This window comes from Nannobrachium achirus, assembly GCF_963921795.1.
Source record: "Nannobrachium achirus genome assembly, chromosome: 6".
Taxonomy (NCBI): domain Eukaryota; kingdom Metazoa; phylum Chordata; class Actinopteri; order Myctophiformes; family Myctophidae; genus Nannobrachium; species Nannobrachium achirus.
The window spans coordinates 35,656,286-35,679,709 of NC_137815.1; the positions used below are offsets into that span (position 1 = coordinate 35,656,286).

At 42.6% G+C, this 23,424-nt stretch overlaps 2 protein-coding genes across 2 annotated transcripts; one reads left to right on the forward strand and one right to left on the reverse strand.

Moving 5' to 3' along the window:
- Nucleotides 1-3,808: 3,808 nt before the first annotated feature.
- Nucleotides 3,809-14,473, forward strand: rab7a (RAB7a, member RAS oncogene family). The gene is made up of 6 exons (XM_080729152.1): nucleotides 3,809-4,206; nucleotides 7,800-7,862; nucleotides 10,123-10,249; nucleotides 10,474-10,692; nucleotides 12,078-12,206; nucleotides 12,613-14,473. Exons 2-6 carry the CDS (start codon nucleotides 7,810-7,812, stop codon nucleotides 12,706-12,708), a joined length of 624 nt encoding a protein of 207 aa, XP_080585278.1. The 5' UTR covers nucleotides 3,809-4,206; nucleotides 7,800-7,809; the 3' UTR covers nucleotides 12,709-14,473.
- Nucleotides 14,474-15,615: 1,142 nt separating this feature from the next.
- On the reverse strand, nucleotides 15,616-18,843 carry hmces (5-hydroxymethylcytosine binding, ES cell specific; the record flags this gene model as incomplete). Its single annotated transcript, XM_080728178.1, has 6 exons — nucleotides 15,616-15,798; nucleotides 16,358-16,550; nucleotides 16,631-16,785; nucleotides 17,361-17,531; nucleotides 18,420-18,563; nucleotides 18,655-18,843. 6 exons carry the CDS (start codon nucleotides 18,841-18,843, stop codon nucleotides 15,616-15,618), a joined length of 1,035 nt encoding a protein of 344 aa, XP_080584304.1.
- Nucleotides 18,844-23,424: the final 4,581 nt, after the last annotated feature.

The following is a 23,424-nucleotide window of genomic DNA, read 5'->3' on the forward strand; positions in this document are numbered from 1 at the left end:
CAAATTTCAATAGGCTACATTTACTTTTACATTTACTACCCACTAAATACAGGCAAATATTGTACCTTTATTCCACGACAATTATATGAAAACCTTTAGTTACTAGTTACTACTAGATTTGTATGATTATTTCAAAGAGATATCTGCAACAGAGCAGAAAGTCTGCATGATTATTTCACATTAATCATATCAGCAATATATATATTTCGTCCATTTGAAAATTCAACCAGTTTGGATGTTACATTTTTATACATTTTGAACTTGTGAAATGGGACATTCACATTCTACACAATGAGTAGCCTACTTTTACTTTTGGTTTTGAAGCCGATACTCTTGTACTTTCACTCACTTGTCTTCTACTTGTAACAGCTCTTGCAGTATTGCTACTACCACTGACCACTGGTTATGTACAGTGTGCACAGCACTTCCCTTCATATTAGCCCAATAAGTATCTCACCGAAAGTCACCAGATGTCTAAAAAACATGGATTAAAACAGGATAAGACGAATAAGGCTAAATCAGAAAATCCCATTCCACTGACACATGCCTTCTCTATTTGACTGACCAAATCAAACGCGAAGCGGATCAGGGCAAGTATAGTGGCATGGTCATGATGGACCTCCAGAAGGCATTTGACACCGTGGATCATGCTATTCTGATTGAGAAACTAAAAGCCATCGGTCTTGACAGCGCAGCAGTGAGCTGGATGCAATCTTACCTGGTGGGGAGGGAACAGGTGGTGGAGATTAACGGAACCCTGTCCCCCCCCCTCCCAGTAAGCTGTGGTGTTCCTCAAGGTAGCATACTGGGACCTCTGTTGTTCCTAATATACGTGAACGACATGGCATCTGCTTGCGACTGCAACCTGTTCCTGTTCGCGGATGACTCGGCTCTCCTAGTCTCGGGCAAGGACCACTTGCAGGTTGAAAAGACACTTAACTCTGAACTGAGTAAGATCTGCACATGGCTTAACGACAACAAATTATCAATTCACCTGGGAAAAACCGAGTCCATCCTCTTTGGATCAAATCATAACCTCAAAAAGGTAGATGACTTCACAATCAAAGTGGGTGACAAGGTCATAACACGAAAAAACGAAATCTCTTACTTAGGATGTATCCTTGAAGCTAATCTTTCCAGCGAAAAGATGACTTCAAAAGTAATAAATAAAATCAACCAACAAACTCGTTTCCTACAGAGGATCGCCCCAATGGTCAACTTCAACACACTGAAGACCATAGCTGGTGCAATAATCCAGCCCCTCTTTGACTACGGAGTCCACGTATGGTATCGTGACGCCCCACAAGCCCTTAAAACTAAACTCCAAACAGCCCAAAATAAACTAATTAGGGTCCTGCTTAACCTTCCCTATCAGACTCACCTCACCGCTACTCACCAGTTAAGAGTGGGGTGGCTCAGAGTAGATGACAGAGTACAGCAACTTGCAATGGGCCTGGTGTACAAGATACACTACACCACTATGATACCCAAGTACCTGTCAAAATACTTTATAAACGTTAAGGATGTCCATAATTACAACACCAGAGGCAGTGCCACAGATCACGTTCAACCCAGAGTCAACTCAAAGAAAGGGTCGAACTCGTTCTTCTGCTATACCACAAAAATGTGGAATGCCTTACCGAAGGCCATAAAGGAGTGTGGATCACTAGCATCCTTTAAAATTGCCCTGAAAAACCACTTACAGGCAGCAGCCGTTCGCAACTGGTAAAAAACCTAGCCCAACCCTACCCTCCCTGCCCCTTCCTTGTATATACTTGTACTTGTATATTCCTTGTATATACTTACTGTTTGTTTAGATTTACTGTATATTCCTTGTATATACTTACTGTTTGTTTAGATTTACTGTTTTCTTTTCTTTTTTTTCCCCCTTTTCTTTACATATCTACTGCATAGTACTGTGTTCTATTTGTCTGTCATTCAATGTTATATGAGATACTTAAATGGTTTCCTGTTGAAATAAGCTTAGTCTTTTCATGGATCTCCTTTTAGTAGACCTTGTACCAGTGAACTGTACCGTCATGAATCTGTACATTTTCCTATGCAAACTTCTAATAAAGCCTTCAATCAATCAAAACAATCAGCAGTATGGGTGGGGCATCATGGCTACTGTGGCCTCACACCTGGCATATCATTTTTTGAGGGGCATAAAGCCATACTGAGGGGTCATGGCGGCTATGGCCTGATTGGGGGGCTCTGTACATAACTTTGTAGCTGTGTATATCCAGAAGGCGGCATGTGTGTTTCTTTTGCGGTTCATTTTCCGGTAGCTTCATTAGGTTCTTTCGGCTGCAGTTATGCCTTCTTGAAAATAGCCTGAGTGAGGATTCGTTTTGCTTTTGGATAACAGCTTATCTTAATCTGTAGCAATGTGTGTACCTGAAGTATAGAAACAAACAAATAAAAAACGTTCTCAAGTTTGCCAAATCTCAACTAATATAGACCTAATGGAAATAATTGCACCTATAGTTTAGTGTTTCATAATCTTTTTGTACTGGCCCCATTTCTTTCATGTGATAGAAAGGGTGCAAGGGTGAGTTAATTGTGGCTAGTAGACCATTTCACACAATAATAAACATTCTAAATTTCTCCAAGTTTATTTCATGTTGCAGTGTTTGTGGCGATCAAAAAGGCTAACAAGAATTTGCAATTCAACTGATAAGTTACGAGGTCTAGGGGCGCTGATTGCCTGGTTACAGCGCTCTACTGCAGCCTGACAGGGAGTTGCGGGTTTGATTCCCGAGCCTCTCTTTCTCCCTGTTTCCTGTCCTATCTTCAATGTAATATCCAAAATAAAGGCAGAAAAGGCCTAAATTATTTACAAATGAAGCTAGTAAAACTGTCAGAATGGGAAATAAAATCATTGCATGCATTAATTAATGCAATTGTTTTTGCACCGGCGGATTCGTCTGATTCTAGGGAATCCAGGCTAGACATACAGTAGTAACTACAGAGTAGTTAGTATACTGCCTTTAAGTTCCTATTTATCAGTATCACACCGAAAACTAATTTATTAAGTAATTAGATTCATGGTTTTATATTAATGATACATTATCAATAAAATCACAGTGTTTTGTCAATTATTCAGGGGCCCTCTTGCAATATCCTCACCCGCCTCACAGGTTGGGAATCACTGCTCCTATAGATCATAATGGTATCTGGGAGGAAGGTCTGTCAGATTAGCACATTTCTGTTTACAGATGAAGAAATGATGGAAAGCTGCAACAGTTTGTTTGCAAATCACAGAGAGAACATTCCAGATTAGAATAAGGACGATCGATGGCAACATAACAATATCACATACTGGATCAATTGATACAGTTGTTTGATTTCTAGTAACATATACTTTTTATATGGCTATAATATAATTATGAAACTAGAAAGATGCAATTCTGGGAAATTGCAAGTGTGGCTGCACTGACGCGAGTCGCGAGTATTAAATCCACTGGGAAATGAATTCGGTTTTGCCATTAATTTTTTATATTGTGATGTGTCAAGTAAAGCATGACAATCCTGTCTGGTTGGAAATTATTTTGTCCAAGATATCTGGCCTTACAACCCAGATAACTTCTCTTAAAAGGTTAACAAAAAAAAACAGGTTTACAGGTTTACCATTGCTGGCATAAAGTTTTACACACAAATTAAATTTAGGGACTATACTACTTTATTTTATTTTATTTTATTTTATTTTCCAGTGGGCTAGTTGAGTTTGACACGCCAGACTAGGGCGTGTCCTCTGGTGACGTTGGACATTAGTGACAGAACAGAGGGTTGTTTTGGAGGAAGTGAAGTAGAAGCTAGCTTTTATTTTTTAGCACGTTAGCACAGCAGCAGAGAGAAAAAGGCTAGCGTTAACGCAGCGTCGATAGCTTTTAGCGGAACAAGGCGAAACCAACCCCCTACCAAATCGCTGTATTTTAAAACGAAAGGAAAACGGCGTCGCTTGCGATAGCTGACATTAGCTGCTAGGCATAGCTAGCTTAGAATAGTTTCGTCTCGTAGTGTTTTATTATATGCGTGTTGTTTTCCTCCCCCGGGCAGGCAGACATTGAACTTGGCTAGTTAGTTAAGCTAACAGGCTAACGTGTTAGCTACAACATCCAATCTCAAGCCCAGAGGGAAAGTCCACTTGGGGTGTTTTTTCTTCCCCCTCTCCAACAACAACAACTCAACAGGATCATCGTCCAGGTTTGTGTTTGCTTTGTCTGTCGCTAACAGATAAGCCCGTTTTGTTTTAACAATGTTAGATGACGTTCAACTCAACATTATAAGACACAGTTTCACCTATTAAGCGTTAGCTTGTGTCTTTTTTTTTTTTGTAATGCTGGGGGGAAAGTGTCAGTGTCACGCCAGACGCCAGTGGGCATTTGATACGTGTGATAATTTGCCATGGATCGGATTGTGTATTTTATGTAATCACTGAATGTTTATCACTTTGGTACATTGGTGTCTTGTGTATGTTTAAAATTATGCTGCTCACATAATGTGTACCGTTAGCTCAGTCTTCTTTACAGCAGAGCAGATGTATGATTTGCGTTTTTTTAAATCAGTCTACAGTTAATTAACGAACAGAGACATGCCTTCACTGTTAAGAGATTTAAGGCTCGTTTTATCCATCGCTATGATATGACATCGATATAAACCATGTCGATGCGGGGGCTACAACATTAGCCATGCTAAATCATGCTTGCCAAGTCATGGTTGTTCCCTTGGTCCTATGTCTTATAACCATGTGATCAAGTCCATGACACAATGTCATGGGTTGCAGATTATTATGGGTGCTGCTGGTTACTGGGATACTACTGGTCTTTCTCCGTGTCAGATTGCCACATCGAAGAAGACATGTTTTTTGTTTGTTCGGAATCAGATGGTGTGCCAGCTAAGCTGTTATAAACAGAGCAAACTAGTATAGTGGTATTAGTTAGAACCCAGGCAGCTCCAGGTGTTGTTGTTGTTGTGAGCCTTTAATCATTTCTTAACACAATGGCTCTCTCTAATGATGTCACCTGTAAAGGAGAAGAAAATGTAAATGAGATGACAATACATGATATAGGCACAGAACAGGTGGACTTTGTTCCATACAATCATACAGTTGGGTGAGAATTTATTTTCATGATTTAAATGAATATTGCACCAACTTTACGGCAAACATTTAACATGTCATGGCTTTTTAAAGCAAGCAGACACATTTATTTTCTAAATCGAAATGGAAAGCTTGTGGATGGTGCATTGTTTTGTTATTTAGATAATCTTGACAATGCATGGGCTTTATTCCTACATCAGTTTCACCCTTCTACTCTCCATTGGAATTATATGGTGTGGTACTGCATGTGGTGATACCTAATTATGTACCAAAAATATTTAAATTAAACAAAGCCCCCTGCCAATGTGCATACCAAATTTCCATTTTCAATTCAAAATTAAACTTTTGAATGCAATTCTCTTATGATTATTAGCTTATATAAGTACTGTACATATGTTGTGTGGTTTTAAAAAAATGTACTAAGACTTTAGGTTGGTTTTAGTTTAATTTGTCACTTGATGTGCTGCATGTTGATTTATAGTTGAGCAGAGATAATAAAGTAGGCTACGCTCTCTGCCCCTTAACTTAGTCTAGTACATCTTTGATTGTGGCCCTTCTCTGTTCAAAAGCTTCCTGTGATTCTGTATCCTAACAAAGATTCACAACTCTGCCAGTTATGCAGTACACACACACACACACACACACACACACACACACACACACACACACACACACACACACACACACACATGCTGTGAAAGCCTAGTAGTAATTATTGACATGTGATTTTCTTCTGTGGAATACTTTGCTCTGATGAGGACTTGGATACCATTTAAAACGAGAGACTTAAAAGGGAGCCGGACTCGGGACGTGGTTACTTTGTCGGAAGACAAAACACATACTGTACTTTAATAGAAGCCCGGGGGGGGAGGGGCGGCACTATGGAGAGTGTACATAAGGTGACAGGCCAAATTCAGAGATTGTTTTCTAGACCCCTGCACTGCAGCTTTGTGTAAAGAATGTAGGTCAATCCAAAAGCAATGAGATATTTATATGTATATTTGGGGAGGGGGGAAAGAGAGGACGGGAGCTCTACATCACATGTCTATATTCAGTGTACATCTATACTATAATTTTGCGAATGTCTGAGTGAGTGAGTGAGTGTCTGTCTGTCTGTCTGTCTGTCTGTCTGTCTGTCTGTCTGTCTGTCTGTCTGTCTGTCTGAAACAGCGTTTCTCCTCAGTGGCTGGAGCAATTGATCTGAAATCGCATCACCATTAGCATATGAACACACCTAACATAACTGTGAAGCCCGTTTGTCACTTTCACAAATCATATACTGTATATTAGCATTTTTATGGTGTATCTACTATCTATTCTGCATCTAGCATGAGGCACATCTATTCTGCATCTAGCATGAGGCAACATGTTTAACCAGCTCTCTGTGTGTGTGTGTGTGTGTGTGTGTGTGTGCATGAGGCAACATGTTTAACCAGCTCTCTGTGTGTGTGTGTGTGTGTGTGTGTGTGTGTGTGTGTGTGTGTGTGTGTGTGTGTGTGTGTGTGTGTGTGTGTGTGTGTGTGTGTGTGTGTGTGTGTGTGTGTGTGTGTGCAGGCAGGCGGGTGTGTGCGCAGGCGGGTGGGTGGGGGGGATGGGGGGGGGGAGCCATTAAACGAAACGGGTATTTCTTACATTGATGCTCCTACATATTATCATGCAAGCACCAGTTAAAGTTACTTTCCATCCCTCATATACTGTGTGCACAGTGCACATCCCATAACCCACACACTGCACATCATTTTGGAGCTCATATCTTTGAACGGGTAAGGGCTAGTTTAGTTAAAGTTTAACAAAGGCTGAGGTGGGACTGTTCATTTTCACTTTCCTCTTAAAATGACTAGAACATTATATACTTCTGTAAATGTATACTACAGTAAAGATAATGCAGAGAGGGAATTTATTGTGATGTAGCTTACACAAGCAGTTGGTTAGAGCAGTGGTTCTCAACCTTTTCAGACTGCGACCCCCCCCCCCCCCCCCCCCCCCCCCAAAATAATCATATTTGAACTGGGGACCCCCCACCGTGATAAGCACTTGGAATGTAGGAGTTGAGGCAATACATTTTAGTTTGACTCGGGTTCCACACATAAATATTGTAGAAATAGCTGATCTACAAGCTCACAACTGTGGCGCGGTGAGCTTTTAGATCAGCTATTTACACAATGTTTTCCTCTTTTCTTATATTATTTGACAATTTTGCCAATGTTTGACCAGTTCTTATAGTACAGTTTGGGGATTACTTTGATGCCGTAAAGGTTGTTTTTTAAGGTTTTAAAAGTTCTCAAATTGTTACTTCACTGTCATCTGGGGACCACCCCCCCCCCCCCCCCCCAGAAAAGGGAAAAAAACACAGGGACCCACAGGTTGAGAGAACCACTGGACAAGGGATACAGAATCTAGATATGATTTCATTCATAGTGGCTGAGGCTAAAATACTGGAACATCTTAAAAGGGAAGTTGGCATTGTGTGCTGTGCTGATTTGTGGTTTGTGCCCCTGAGCTGCATGCTTAAATCTTTGAGTGTATTTCAAAATGCGTATATACAGCACACACACACACACACACACACACACACACACACACACACACACACACACACACACACACACACACACACACACACACACACACAGCTCAGTGAGAGTGTCCCTACCAAAGTGTTTCTAATATTGAAGTTTGTGTGCTTTTTGTTTCCCAGCTGAGACACGATGACGTCTAGGAAGAAAGTACTACTTAAAGTCATCATCCTTGGAGACTCTGGGTAAGGAGATCCTGCCCTGCTTTTGACAGTTGAATAGATTCTTTTACTGCTTGACCAACGCAGAGCAATGCTTGAGTCTTTTTTTTTTTTAAAGCTGTTTCTCAAAGTGTGGTCCAGGGACCCCCAGGGGGTATTTCTACTGGGGGGATCCAAGCAAAATGAGCTATAGTTTAATTGTGGAAAAAAAAAAAACAGAAATTGCGGTCCACAGCTCCAAACGCGTGTCAATTCACCTGAAAATGTTTTAGAACCTCTGTTATAAAATAACACATTTATTAGGCTTATTGATTAAGATAACGCAACAGAAGCAAGGATGTCTTGTTGTACTAAGTATAACTGTGAATGCAGCAATATATTCTAAGACAAAATGTCTGTTGGCTGATCTATGCTTTAAATTAAAGTAGTACTTCACTGAAGTAGGGATGGGATGATAACCATTATCGTTTATCGTGGTAACAAACCGCTCACAATCATACTGCAGAGATTTTAATTTATCGTCATACACCAGGATGAATTGTTTTTTGTCGAGCACGGTGCAATCCCAAAATGTAGAAAAGACTTGGTTAATATAATTAATCAGACCTAATTTTAACAACAGCAAAACGTTATCAAATCTGTCCATAAACTCATGTATTTGCAGTGTGTAAGGACCATAAAATAGTCTAAAAGTCCTGCTAGTCCCCCCCAGTGACCATGCTACTTCTTACACCCAATTCTATGCCACAGGGTGCCGTTAGAGAAATGCAATGGGTGGGTCACCAACATCGGTAGGGTGAGGGTCCATCGTGCAAACTGCAGTGCATACTATAGGGCCCCGCGGTTTCTGTTTTCAAGGAAATAACACCTAAATGCCTTAACGCAGAATTGCAAGTTTCACCCCTCTATTTTGACACGTTAATTGCCTAACCAGATTTTTCACATATCTGCTTTAAGTATTTCACTTAGAGGGTGCAGGAGAGACCTACTTGCGCAACGCCAGCTGTCAAAGAGTCTTTGTTTCGGTTCTGGTAGAGTTAGAGAGAGCCCAGAGCCCAGTTCATAGACATCAACATGGTCCATGTATTGTAGAGAGGTACTGTAGTCCTTGGACCCAAAGCAGACCTTGAGCAGAGGTCTGCGGCCGCACAGTAGTAATTTCTTGTCTCTGCGTGGACCTCTGGACCTGTTTATGGGCGTACTACTGACTGACCATCCATGGGAAATGGCATCGTTAGGATTTGAGTGCTCTAAGAAATGCAGACTGCGTGTGCACTACTATGTGCGTACATTGGATGTACAGCAGGGGTCTTCAACAGGGGGTCTTCAGAGTTATGACAGGGGGCCGCCAAATCTGTGTGTGATTTGTTTAACATTAATAACTTGAACCCTAGCATCCATATTGTGGGGGGAATATTAGCAGAAAATAGTTAATCAATAAGCTCATCAACAATAGCTAATCAACAGCGCGCCTCACAGCACCTTGTGAGTTTATAGATTGTCTATGGTCAAGTATTGGCGGTTTAAGTGGTTAAATGTAAATGCAAAATTAAATGTAAGAAAATATTTATTCAGAGATTTCTATTCAATATGTAGTGGGGGGTCTCTGCTTCATCTCTCTCTCAGCTAAGGGGTCCTTGGCCTGAAAAACGTTTAAGAAGGTTCAGTCATTTGGGTTCCATCGAAGTCTGCATGTCTTTTGACTCGGAGCACCCCTAGAAATAATGTTTTCATTCACCCCTGAATGACGAGGTTATTTTTTGGAACCTTACATTAATGTCATATTACAGTATGTAAATATGTAAACCTTTCCCACTTAGATACAGTATGTCATGAGGAGAACTTTATACTTGACGTTTAACCACTTGAACCCCAGCATCCCTATTGGGGATGTAGCAGATTTAGCTTTTATTAGCACCAAAGAGGTTTGGTGAAGATGGAAAAAGAGCTCACCAAGTACAGAGCTCAGGTCCATTTGACTAACTATAAAGGGTCTAAGTGGTTAAACTGAAGTGATATTGATGAATTCCAAATACTATCAGTATTCTGCGGCACCCTGGACTTGTGTCAAGGCACCCACTTTGAGAAACCCTGTTGTATATAAGCATGTTGCGCAGTGAAAATAGCCTATCAACAAGCTTTAGGCCAAAATTTGACATTGGCTGATATGGATGGGAAATAGTCAGACTCAGCCACAAAAAATGATATTGGCGCATCCCTGTTAAGTGTTATTTATCACGTTGATGTTTTATTTACTCTTACCTTGTTTTCTGAATTTCTCCAGAGTTGGGAAGACCTCGTTGATGAACCAGTATGTGAATAAAAAGTTCAGCAACCAGTACAAAGCCACAATAGGCGCTGATTTCTTGACAAAAGAAGTCATGGTGGATGACAGACTCGTCACAATGCAGGTATGAGGGGAATAATTAATGTCACATTCACACATTGTCACAGAGGACAATTTTTACATTCTTGTCTTTTGGCCAAAAGCTGTGCCCTAAAAGTGCAATAAAGGGTAGTTTTAATGGAGAAGGATGTATAATATTTAAACAAAACTATGTAAACTGAACAATGTAGAGTGATGGGATCACTATGTCTTCTAATGGTCATCTTGTCTTCTTTGCCACTTTATCAGATTTGGGACACAGCTGGACAGGAGAGGTTCCAGTCCTTAGGCGTAGCGTTCTACCGCGGAGCAGACTGCTGTGTGCTGGTGTTTGACGTGACTGCACCCAATACCTTCAAAACCCTAGACAGCTGGAGGGACGAGTTCCTGATCCAGGCCAGCCCCCGGGACCCAGAGAACTTCCCCTTTGTGGTGCTGGGCAACAAGATTGACCTGGAGAACAGACAGGTGGGTTAAATAATCGATCCCTATTTTAGGCATGTCATTAAATCCTTTTGAAAATATCTAATTAAAGGGCCAATGAACATACCCACACCGGCGGCATCGGCCTCGCCTGCCGCTTCGACACGCCACTGTTCTATTTCCAGGTGTTGCCGCGCTGTGAAAAATGTCCGCAGCCTGTCCGCAACCGGTGTGTGTTCCCCTTAGTTACTTTATTGACACAATTGTATAAAACATTGGGTCCAAACAATAAACGAAAACTATACAATACACAACACAAAATCCCTTGACTCATACGACAGGAGCTCTCTGTTGCTCCAAAGGTGACAGGCAGGCATGTAGCACACTGAAAGTTCCTCTTGTTAGTGCCTGACACACCAGTATGTGCTGTTCGTTTTGTATACCAGTTTCACATTGACAAATAAGCTGCTCTGGTGGTATGCCACTCCACCTCCCCTTTCCCACACAGTCTATGAGAGGACAACCGAAACCGTGTAAAGGTTATCCGCAAATAGTCCTCAATGTACTGCTGGTATAGACTGGATGAACAGATAAATCTGCGTTGATGGCTTGGTATAGTATGTCATGTCTTATATCTTGTTCCCTCTTTGGATTGCAGTTCATGAATCATGTATTTGGTCACTCTCAATATGAGATCTTGTTTCTCCATTATCTTACAATAAATGCGAATACATGACTTGGTTCTCCTTCTTTAGCAATTTAAGAATGAAGACCCAACAGGCAGGTTAAGTTCTTCCAACAGGCAGGTTAAGTAGGTGTAGGTTTTGCTATACAAATAAAATTCCGTTAATATAAAATACAATTTCATGATTGATTATTCAATTAATCAAAAGGGTAATCGATAGCATAATCGCAAAGAAAATTATCGAGCGGTAGTCCAGATGTTCCATAGTTGAAGGCACCGGGTTCATGTTGAAATGCCTTGGAATCCTTTTATAATAGCTTGCTTCTCGTAATGCATAATCCCTAGTGGCCCATGACGGGTTAATGTCCCGAGGCCCCTCCACAAAGCCACAATAATAATAATCTATAATAATAGTGATTTCATGTGCATACTGGGGCGGCAGTGACTCAGGAGGTAGAGAGAGAGAGGCCGTCTGGGGAACTGAAAGGTTCCCTGTTCGATCCCTGGGTTTTTCCTGATGTACAGTAAGTGTCTGAGCAAGAGACGAGACTATCCTGAACCCCTGGCTGCTCCTCCTGATTGGCACCTTGTATTGCTGCATCTCCACTGTCAGTGTCTGAATGGGTGAATGTAAAGCACATTGTAAAGCACTTTGTATAAGCTGCTATAGAAATGCAGACCATATTATTTATCTGATATTTCTAAGAAAAAACATCTCATCGTTGCACTTTTCTGTGTTTTCAAGGTAACAACCAAACGAGCACAGGCTTGGTGCCAGAGCAAGAACAACATCCCCTACTTTGAGACCAGCGCCAAGGAGGCAATCAACGTGGAGCAGGCCTTCCAGACTATTGCACGCAACGCTCTTAAACAGGTAATTGGGGAGGCCAGCAAGAGTTCAAGGGCATGTTGTTGTGTAGATCGGATAGCTTGTTGATAATGGGCAACTCTTTACTGCCTCTTTCTTTTTTGAGTGGTGCTCCTGGAAGTGGCTGAGCTCCAACATCTGGCTTTATCAATTTGTCCAAAGTTTGTTGTACATCCAGGGTCACATTTGCCAAGCTTGGTGGGACGCTTGTCTTGATGAAATTAACTTATAAATAGAACTGCTCACTTCACACTATTTTATTTATTTACTGCTTTGCACATTGTTAGGTTAGAGGTCCCTAGTTCAGGATTTTCATGTTTGTTTATTGTGAAATGATGAATTGGAAATGGAGATGATCGTTGATTAAATATTTGTGTCGCACTCCTACACTTGTGTGTCTGTCTGTGTTCAGGAAACCGAGGTGGAGCTGTACAATGAGTTCCCCGAGCCAATCAAGCTGGACAGGAACGAGCGAGCCAAACCGTCAGCAGAGACCTGCAGCTGCTGAGAACATTGTGACGACCCGGCGGCGGTGTGACTCCACTGCTCTCTCACTACCCCTAAACTCTGCCTTGTCTATAATGCCCTCCTTTACCTTCCCACGTCCCACTGTGTGATCCCTGATGCCCAACAATATTATCACTGGCCTTTGTAGATACATGCAGCGTTCCTCTCCTAGAGTATACTGCTACAGTACACACCCACACACACATGCTGCACTCACCTCCTTATGTACACAGAACGCATTTTCTATTAAAAAAAACAACAACAAAATAAAACAAACAAATCTAACCCTACCTTAGCCCAAAGAACATGATGAGGAAACGTTATGGCATTTACTTTTATGATGCTTATTACTCTGCAGTGTTTTCCTGTGTACGTTTCTTTGTGGCGGTGGTGGTTTTGTTTCCATGTCCATTCCTGCGTTGCACCCAGGTATGGTTCTCTTAACACTGCGTTGATTTGGGTGCTTTATTATTATGATAAACGGCAGTAAACTCTACGACGCATCTTTCCGTGTTTATATTTTGTGTGGGGAGGTGAGACACACTAACAGTCTCTTTTCTTTTTTTCTTTTATCAAACTTTGATCTGCAGCGGTGGTAATTCTCTTAAGCCTGATTTATACTTGTGCGACCGAGTTGCTCCCTGGAAAATGGCTGATCAAACAAAGCTTACAACATGTTGCGAGACTGACAATGTGTTATGAGCTTGTAGATATTGTAGCTATTTCTGGTGCGTGATTCCATCGTGCAACAGACTATAAATTAAGCATTTTTGTTGGCCCACCACTGCTGCATGAATATAGAGGAAACACTGCCCCCCCTTTTACTCATCGGGCTTGTGGCTTAAAAAAGAAAGAAATCTCACATGTATAACACTTACTTGTTTCCATGGCATCGTCTTGCCTCATCGACACGTACAAACTAAACTTGTCATGCCACTTTGTGGTGGAGTTGGGAGCGTAGCAGTTTGGTCCCAGAGATCCAGTGCTGAAGGAAAGTTGTGAAGGAACAGAATGTGCAATTGGTATCAGTGTGAAAGTGCATGTGTGGGATCTTGTTCATATGCTGCCTGCTGATTCTTGTTAATTGGCTCATGGGGTGGAAATAAATTCCATAACAAGTCAGTCAGTCGGGTGTATTCAGAGCCTTTCTTGCACTTTGCTGTCATCTAAAATAAACCGATGGTCTGTTAAACCATCTCTTTTTGGAGCCACAATAAACACAGTTATAGCTCAAAGCTGCGAAAGAACATTGTGTGAACTTAAACCTCTGCTCCTTGATGTAAATGCTCTCCCCACATCTCCGGTTGTTTGTTCTTTCTCAATAGGGAGGAAGGTTTTTGTCTTGTAACGAGCTGTTCTTTTGTTATCACAAAAACGACAAAGAATCTAATGAATCAATGATGAAACAAACCAAACAAATCAAGACAGGACGTCATTCTACCTGGTAACATTTGGGACAGATTATTCTCAAGTATAAATATCACTCGTAAATAACTGAGGACTATTAGTACTTCTCTTTTTACTGTCAACTTATTGCAAGACTTTGTATATTTGCTAACCTCTCAATCATTTCGTGGGGGGATGGCAAAAAGCTTTGTTGTCAATCTGTATTTGTCTCTGCCAATTGCTTACGTTGGCAAACAATTAAAGTGCTTATTTCTTTTTTGATCAGATATTTTACTGTCTGTTCGTATATTATGTTTAGAATTTGAATTGCATCATAGGACAATAGTATACATAACTGAAAGAAGCATAAAAAATTTGTGAGGGGGGGGGGGGGGTGTTGGCATTCATCATCATATTAGTACTATGATAAATGCGTAGCATCTACATTGTTTGAAAATGTCTTTGCGTTCCAAGTAATAAGGGTAATAAAACTATCTTGAATATCTTTTAAGTATAATGTGTATTTATTGCTGTATCTTCAAGGCAGAAGACTGGAACTATGAAACGTATGTGTATGTCTAGGAAATGTATGTTAATTTCTTTTTTTTTTAAATGGATGGGGTCCATGCCACAACTATGAATGAGCACTTAATTGAAAATGAATTCAAAAGGATAAATGCACAAGAAAGCCAGGAGTTCCTTTTGCATGCCAGTCATAGTTGCTCCTGTGCAACGGTTTCTGTCCGTTCTTTTTTTTTTTACACAGTGAAATATATATATTTTTTACACAGTGAAATATACATTGGTAAATTAGCTTTCACATCATATTGCTCAGGTCGATCTTGACCTTGACAGCAGTACTTAACAGAATGCAGAGAATCTCGATGGAAAGGAGATCCATTGTGGTCCTTTAATGAACCATGTAAACACATGACAGCCAATCAACATCCATCCGAATTTACATGCCATGTTTACAAGAAGATAACGTTCATCAGTATAACTCATTATCGTTACTGTATAGTTTGTGGTGTGGACAGCCCTTCACATTTCACAAGCATTGTATGTGGCTAAATCCACACACTTCTGGTTAGAAATCATCACAAAGTAACAATATCATTAGTAAATTAAACCGATTACTGATGAGAATACGACCCTATTATTTGTATTGTTCAAATGCATTGGTAAATCTTGTCAGATGAAACTGAACATTGAATCCAAAATGTCAATTAACATGTAACTACATTGTACTGTATACTGCATGTAGTTAGTAGTTATTGCATGCACTGTATGTAGTAAAACAACTAGAACATTAACTTGAGGTAGTGTAACTCAAATAGTAAAATATAACTATTATAACTTCCAAAATAAAATAATATACAAAAAAAGCTAAATGTAAAGCTCCTTCAACAACATGACATTTTGAGCAATGAGGCTTTTACACAAAGAATGAATGCATGAATGAAGATTGATATTATTATATCAATGCTTTATATCAGGTTTTCAGTCCCAGTCTATAAATCTTTCAGTTGGTTTTGGGTTTTTTACCCTGGAGCCACTGTTCAAGAGGCCCTGGAGATTTAGGCTGTCTCTCTGGCTTGGTTTGTTCTTCTTTATGGTCACATGTCTCTGGTTCTTTCCTCTTGGATGGGGTGCTGCTTTTCAGCCAACTCATCACCATCTTACTGCTGGCTGTGGGCTTGGGTTCCTAAGAGAATAATGTGCATATTTGTCAGCGAAGCCCTTTCAAATAATCAGAAAATGATGGCATTGTACAAACTGATCAAATACATACAGTATCAACTAGAAAGATCGCACTCATACCCCCACGCTATGTCAAGATAAAGACATTTCTGCATGCCAGAGAGTAAACCCCTTAAACCCTATTTGAAGTATTTTATACTTTGTCTATAAAAAAAATACAAGGTCACATTACATCGTGTCACTTTGCGATGCTATGTGAATTTGTAGGTAGGCATTTCTTTTTTACATTTTCTCTATAATGGCATGCCCTAAGTAGGGAAAAACCTTTTTGGAAGTTATAATTTTCAAGAGAAGGCCATGACCTTTTGGGCAATCAATGTGCAACTGTCATCAGTTTTCCCTTTCCCATTAATAACCAAACTATCAGGAATGTTTCCTGCTAATCTGATCATATTTGCAGCTACCCTGCTAACAGAAAAATACAGACTGAATGGAGTGGGGTGAAGAAAAAAAAACATAACTCCTAACCAACTCCACTGGCGGATGTAATTGAATTACGTCACCTTTTTCTTTTGAAGATCCACCGGCTGCAGACACTCTGGAGAGTTGTTGCGCGAGTTGTTGACGAATGACGAGACAGGGTGGTAGGTCAAAATGTTCTTCGAGTGGAGCAATTTCAAGGCATCCAAAGACTTCACCTCCCCAAAGTCCAGCCATCTCTTCACCTCTTCCTCTCCATCCAGGATAGCTGGCATCCTAAAACGTTAACAGTCAGCATCAGGGCTTCATACACACAAAAGGGGAGAACATGATGGTTTATCATCACGCAGCCTTACCTGTCATGGATGCCCTGTAGATTAGGAGAGGCGTCCACAGTGATGACACTGTAGGTATAAAGGGGCTCCCCACCCTCCGGTGGTGTCCAGCAGTCAAACAGTCCAGCCATCGTCAGCAGTCTCCACCCATTCCACTCATCAGTCTCTTTGTCCTCCTAACCAAAATAGAGGCAATTGTTTATATTCTACAAAATAAATGCCTCCTAAATCAGTTTTCTGAAAAACGTATGTTACTGTATAGTGGTGCTCAAACGTTTTCCTTGTCAAGGACCCCCAAAATGATTTGTATTTGGCCGCCGCAACAACTATGTTGTAGCCTGGTGGGCCATCCCACATACTGTGTTCACTCACTCATACTGGGAAAGGAATGAGTGAGTGAACGCAGTATGTGAGATGGCCCACCAGGCTAACTATGGTGTACCCCATACATAAGAAAAACAGGTTCTTCTAATACTGGCGTGGTATTGATTTGACTTCCAGTATTAATGTTTTGGTAAGTAAAATATGACACACACACACACACACACACACACACACACACACACACACACACACACACACACACACACACACACACACACACACACACACACACACACACACACACACACACACACACACACACACACACACACACACTCTTCCAGAAGGCTTGGCCACTACAGGGGCAATGCTGTAAAAATGGCCAGTAAACAATGCACATGATCGAGGTGAAAGATCAAGCGCTGACCTCTTTCACTTTCTCCTCTGAAGTGCAGGGTGTTGATGGTGTCGTTGCCTCACTACCACCCTGAGTCTGTGGAAAGTAGATAAAGAAGGGCTGCTTCTCTTTCTCCTGTCTCCTCCATTCATAGAAGCCATCGGCAAGGATCACACAGCGCTGTCCTCTAATCAGGGGGTCCTTCGGAGACACGTGAAGATGTTCAGGAGACAGGAGGACACAAGCATGGCAAAGAAAATGTGTTCATAGCCGATCTACAAGCTCACAACGTGGCGCGTTGAGAGCTTGTAGATCTGCTATTTGCTGTGAAGGTTTTTCCCCCGAATACGGATGCTGGGGTTTTAAGCGGTTAAGAATGGAATGGAGTTTCTTTACGATCCAAGTAGTATTCAATTACATTTTATTAAAGTGACAAATCACAAATGTTGTCTCAAGACACTTTACATGTAGAGCAGAGACCCGACATTATCCCACCCTGACCAGGCAATTCTGTGACGAAAAACGATATGAAACACCACCAGGGTTCCCACACATTTTTACCAATTAATTTCCAAAACTTTTCCAGAATATTTAACCCAATTTCCAGGACTAAATAACAATAATTCAGCTCAATAACAGGTTGCTTACTCCTATGCGCAATGCCCAAAGACAGGTAGTGTATGCCAGTGGTTCTCAACCTTTTCAGGCCGTGACCCCCGAAACAATCATGTTTTAACTGGGGACCCAGCACCCTGACGAGCACTAAGAGTTGAGGAATTTTGTGTAACACGGTTCTATTGTGAAAATAGCAGATCTACATGCTCACAACGCCTCGCATGCTCACAACGCCTCGAGGCAGAAATTTTCACAATTTCTGCCTCTATATATTTGACAATTTGGCCCATGTTTAATTTGAAATGTCAGAGGTATTAACAAAATCAATAACCAAAGACAATGCATAGATATTTTTTCCAGGACCTTCCAGGACCCTTGATAAATTCCAAAACTTTTCCAGTACTGGAAAAATATTCTTCTAATTTCAAAATATTTCCATGAATTTCATGACCGTGGGAACCCTGCACCATGTACCTTGAAAGACTTCTTCTCCAACAGGCCCTCCCTGCGGCAGTTGGTGGTGCTGTACTGCATCTTGCTCGGGTCCTTCTCCCTGAACCATGAGGGTATGAGGCCCCAACGCATCGCCGCCAGCACGCACTCATCTCCGGGTGCATTCTGAACACACAAGAAACACGTTTTACTGTTAGCACTCCCCTTTAGAACTTTGCTACGAAACAAAAGGAAAATACATTATGTTGTTGTTCACCTTATCAAAATGCTTCTGGGACAAGAGGACGGGGCTCATGGACTGGGGACTCTTGTTGTAAGAAGGCCGGTATTTGTCTGCGTCTCCGTCTCTCCATCTGGGCTGTCGGCGCTGTCCACCCCGGTCCCTGTACCTGGAGGCCCGACTCACCTCGTCAGGAGCCAGGGTACAAGCTGTTCTCCCACACATCCTGAAAGGTACCGTACCAGCGTTACTACATAATTATTAGTATTTTTTATTTATAAAACCGCTATATAAATGCTCCATTTATATTCTTATTTGGGCTTGTTTCCTAATGTTGTTTAAACCAGTCGTCCTCAAACATTTCCATGTCAAATTATGACATGAAAATGTCATAAAATGTCATAATTTACATACAAGATGTGTTGTGTTTTTCCCCCTAGTTATTTTTCACCCGGTGTCAATTATCTAACGTAATCCTGGGCGCTACACTCCCTCTGCCAACCTGGGGAGAGCAACGGACTGACCTCATGCTTCCTTCTAAGCACGAGGAGTCCAAGCTGCTTCTTTTCACCTGATGGGGGGAGATTACCCGGTTGGACGAAGTGCGTGGAAGGAACACGTTATTCCAACCAGTTCCCTTCCATCAGGCGCCCCAGTCGGCCGGGATTACTGCATGTTTTTTGTGAGGATACCTACCTTTGAGACACGGGAGAACATGCAATGCAAACTCGAAAACAAAACTAGATTTGTATACATATTTTTTTTAATAGTCGTAGCCTAGTCGCTTCTTTAGGGCCTGTTTTCATAGAACTGGTTGCTTATTTCTCTCGCAAACTCTGGCAACACTGGACCATAATACCAGATTGTTACAAACTTATGTGAGGGGGTGGAAGTAGCGTTATCCTTTTTATTTTTTATTTTCTTTAATAATTGTTTGTTTTTACAATTATTTCCTTTTGTTTGAGCATGTTTTGTATAATTTCTCTAATATGTTTCGTTGTGATAATGCTATATTGCTGTCTCCCTCTAACAACCTCCTCTCTTTCCATGTGTGAGTCTGACTGCGAACTGATAGGATAACTAGACGCCGGTGCTGGCCAATGTATGGGGGACTGACGTCATGACCAGCCAATGGGCGGCTGGCAGAGTGGGAGGCGGCCCTTTAAGAGGAACGCCAGGCTCAGTCTAGGTTGACAAGCAAGGGGCGCAGACGTGTGTGTGGAGCAGGCTGAGGGAAGTGACTCAGGTGGCCGGCTGTGATGAGCAGAGAGACAGGCACAGGCCGAGCCAGGCAGTAACTGAACTGAACCTTATTGAACTAAAGTGCTAGGACCGAGTAGCGCTTTACCTTACAAACCCAGCGGATTCCAGACGGTGATCCGGGTGTCAGCGGTACCAGGCAGGGTCCGGCCATCCAGAGACGAGCGAGAGGGTCCTGACGAGCCGAACCGGCTACCCGGCTAACGAGAGGGGTCGTTGTGACTACTGTGGTGTCGTGCGAACTATTCGCAGCGGCAGGTCACAAGCCTGCCTGCGTGTGAGTATCCAATCCTGTACACCACTGTCACTAAAGTCACTGGCCTAGAGTTGAGCTGTATAGTCGTCACGACAAGGATACTGGCGTATTCTTTGTATTCACAGAACGGTGGACTAAAGACGTAGATGACCAAAGATGAGCTGTGCGCCGCTGTGTGTGCCATCCCACCTGCTGTAGAAGTCACTATTCCCACCTGCTGAAACGATACTCTGCCTATTATTTCATATCTGCTTAGTTATATAACATTTATTCGTCCTTAAATCTGCGCTCCTTGCATTATAATTAATTATCGTAATTATTATACTATTACGATTTGAGGCCTTAACGAGCCGGTACCATAAACTAAGTGCACTTTAATTGTCACCAAGAACGTTACGATAAGAGAAAGAAGGGGGGTTTGAATTAATGTTTTATTGTTGACAGTGCTCTTATTTTTAGTTTTTAGTTAGTTGGCGCCGTAGGATTTTAGGGTTCCCTTTTATTTTATTATTGTGTTTTTGGCGTGATAGAGGCCGCTGTAACCTAGTAATAAAGATTGTTATACTTTTCTAAACTGTCGTCCTGGTCATTCTCTCCTCATGATTTATATTGCTCTGGTGTTCCGTAAACGAACTTGTGTGTCCCTAAAGGTTGTGCCTTTTGTGCACTTATTTTCCTCTTTAAACGAGGTGGCGTTGTCGGAAACTTATAATTATACAATCTGCTAATGATAATACTTAATAATATACAACAAACCAAAAAGGTGTATTTACAATTATTTATTGGCAAATTCAGTAACAAGGTAATGACAAAGGTACCAGTTTAAACACTGGCGGTTAATGTGAGTTGGGCCACCCTTACATAAATTGGCGTTTGTAGCGGCAGGATCGGACACAGAGCAATATAGAGGAGAGAGTGAATAAGTGTGTAATTGTGAACTTGTTAATATGATGATGATGCCGGTGTATCCGGGCGCCCCGTGGCTGCCCACGTTTGGAGGTACAGAGGGTGAACTTAAGTATAGGGAATGGAAAGTACAGATTAAAGGGCTATTGGGGACGCAAGATGTTAATGAGGCTAAAAAGGTTGCCATTCTATTACAAACCTTGACTGATGAAGCTAGACGGCAAGTTAATGTGTTGGATGAGGGGGATCGAGATACTGTGGCCAAAATCTTTGCTCATCTAGATAACGTGTACAAGGAAACAATCCCTGTTGCAAAGGTACGCTCACAATTTTATAGTTGCGCACAGCGCCCTGGAGAGAGTGTCAGTGCCTTTATTCTGAGACTTAGAGAATTATTTTGTGGGTTGCGGCGTTATGATGCGACTACAGCCCCCTCCGAGGCCGTCTTGAAAGACCAGTTTCTTATGGGGTTAACTGAGGGCCCACTTGGTCAAGCACTGAGAATATATGCTCGACGCCACCCTGACGAAGACTTCGCCGCGCTGCGACAGGAGGCCTTGACGTTGGACACGGAACATGGAGGTACGCCAGCTACTGAAATCGCTTGTCATGCTATTAACCCCGTAACTGTCCCTGTGCCACCACAGACCTCTGCGTGGAGAGATGAGCTGAAGCGAGAAATAATGGAGGATGTCAAGACGCAGTTGCACGGTATGACGAAAGAGTTGATGAGTGAACTCCGACCGCTCATCCAGGCTGCCGCTCCTGCTGTGCGTCCCCAACCACCGCCGTCTGAGGCGTCCTATGTGCCACCTGCGCGCCGGTACGCGCCACCTCAGAGATATGAATGGGATGGGGAGGGGAGGCCCATATGCCGTCAATGCAAACGGTCAGGACATATAGCTAGATGGTGCACTACTAATCAGCCGTCGTTAAACTAAATCGTCCTGTTGCCGAGGTCCAGGCAACAGGAGTCCCCTTATCTGTGACACATACTCGGGCCAATGATGCATTTATCGGGCAATGCCCCATGATTAAAGTAAAGATGGGAGGCGTTCACTTAAAAGGGTTGCTTGATACGGGGTCCCAAGTCACTTTAATGCAACAGAGCTTATTTGAAGAACACTTCTCTCAAACTGATTTAGGTGCAGGGCCACTTGTGTTTAAATTAAGAGCAGCAAATGGCCTTGACATACCGTACACTAGTTATGCGGTATTTGATTTGGAGCTAGAGGGAGTGCAAGTTCCAGGGCGAGGGGTCGTAATTGTTAAAGATGAACACTGTACGCAGCCCTTGATTATTGGCATGAACGTAGTGAGTGCATGCTGGCGTACACTGTTTAAATGGCCTGGGAGGGTTGCGTTTCCCCCGCGTCAAGCGAACGCGTTGTGGCGAGACGCATTCGCTGCCTGTAAAAGAGTTGAGGCTGTGACTAATGATGACGGGTCTTTGGGTTATGTGTGGCCCGTCAGTCGCCAAAGGATTCGGGTCCCCGCCCGCAGTGAAATGGTTGTATGGGGACGCACACGTCGGGGACCGGGAGGAACTGACTTTGAGGCTCTGGTCGAGGCGCTACCAGACATGAAGGAATTGGGGTTGGCGCGCGCCTTGGTTACGGTACGGGGCGGGCGGGTCCCTATTCGTCTCTGTAACCCCTTTCCTTATAGCCTGACGGTGAGGCGCTATCAGAAGTTGGGGAAACTGTACCCTGTGCATGATGCTGATGTTCGGGGAAGTCAAGATCTGAGCCTGTCCATGTCCGCTGATGGCCTGGTGGATGTTGCCCTGGTGAGCGCTGCGGAAGACGGACCCGTGCGCACCCTATCCCAAGAACTCGGTGGGCTGGCTGATCGCACTGACCTGCCCGAGGGAGAGAAAGAGGGACTGCAGTCCATGTTGCTGAGATGGGAAAAGGTGTTTGCTGTACACGATGAAGATTTCGGGCGGACGGACGCCGTGCAACACCAAATCCACACAGCGGGCGCCGCACCCATTCGTGAGCGACACAGGCCACTGCCGCCCTCCATGTACAAAGAAATGAAGGCCTTGTTAGGTGACATGTTGGCGAAAGGAGTCATCGCGGAGAGCTGTAGTCCGTGGGCCGCACCGATTGTGCTGGTTAAGAAGAAGGACGGCAGCTGGAGGTTCTGCGTGGACTACCGTAAGTTGAATGCAGTTACCCATAAAGACGCGTTCCCTTTACCTCGTATTGAAGAAACATTGACCAGTTTGACTAAAGCACAGTGGTTCTCGACTCTTGATTTGGCCAGTGGGTATTGGCAAGTAGGCATGGATCCACGTGATCAAGAAAAGACTGCCTTTACGACCCCACTGGGTCTGTTTGAATTCAAACGAATGCCCTTCGGGCTGTGTAATGCGCCTG

Excerpts from the sequence above, each read along its gene's own strand:
- rab7a (XM_080729152.1), top strand. The coding sequence starts at position 7,810 with ATGACGTCTAGGAAGAAAGTACTACTTAAAGTCATCATCCTTGGAGAC. Across the intron at positions 7,863-10,122 it reads ATCATCCTTGGAGACTCTGG|AGTTGGGAAGACCTCGTTGA; the intron begins GTAAGGAGATCC and ends GAATTTCTCCAG. Across the intron at positions 10,693-12,077 it reads TTGACCTGGAGAACAGACAG|GTAACAACCAAACGAGCACA; the intron begins GTGGGTTAAATA and ends TGTGTTTTCAAG.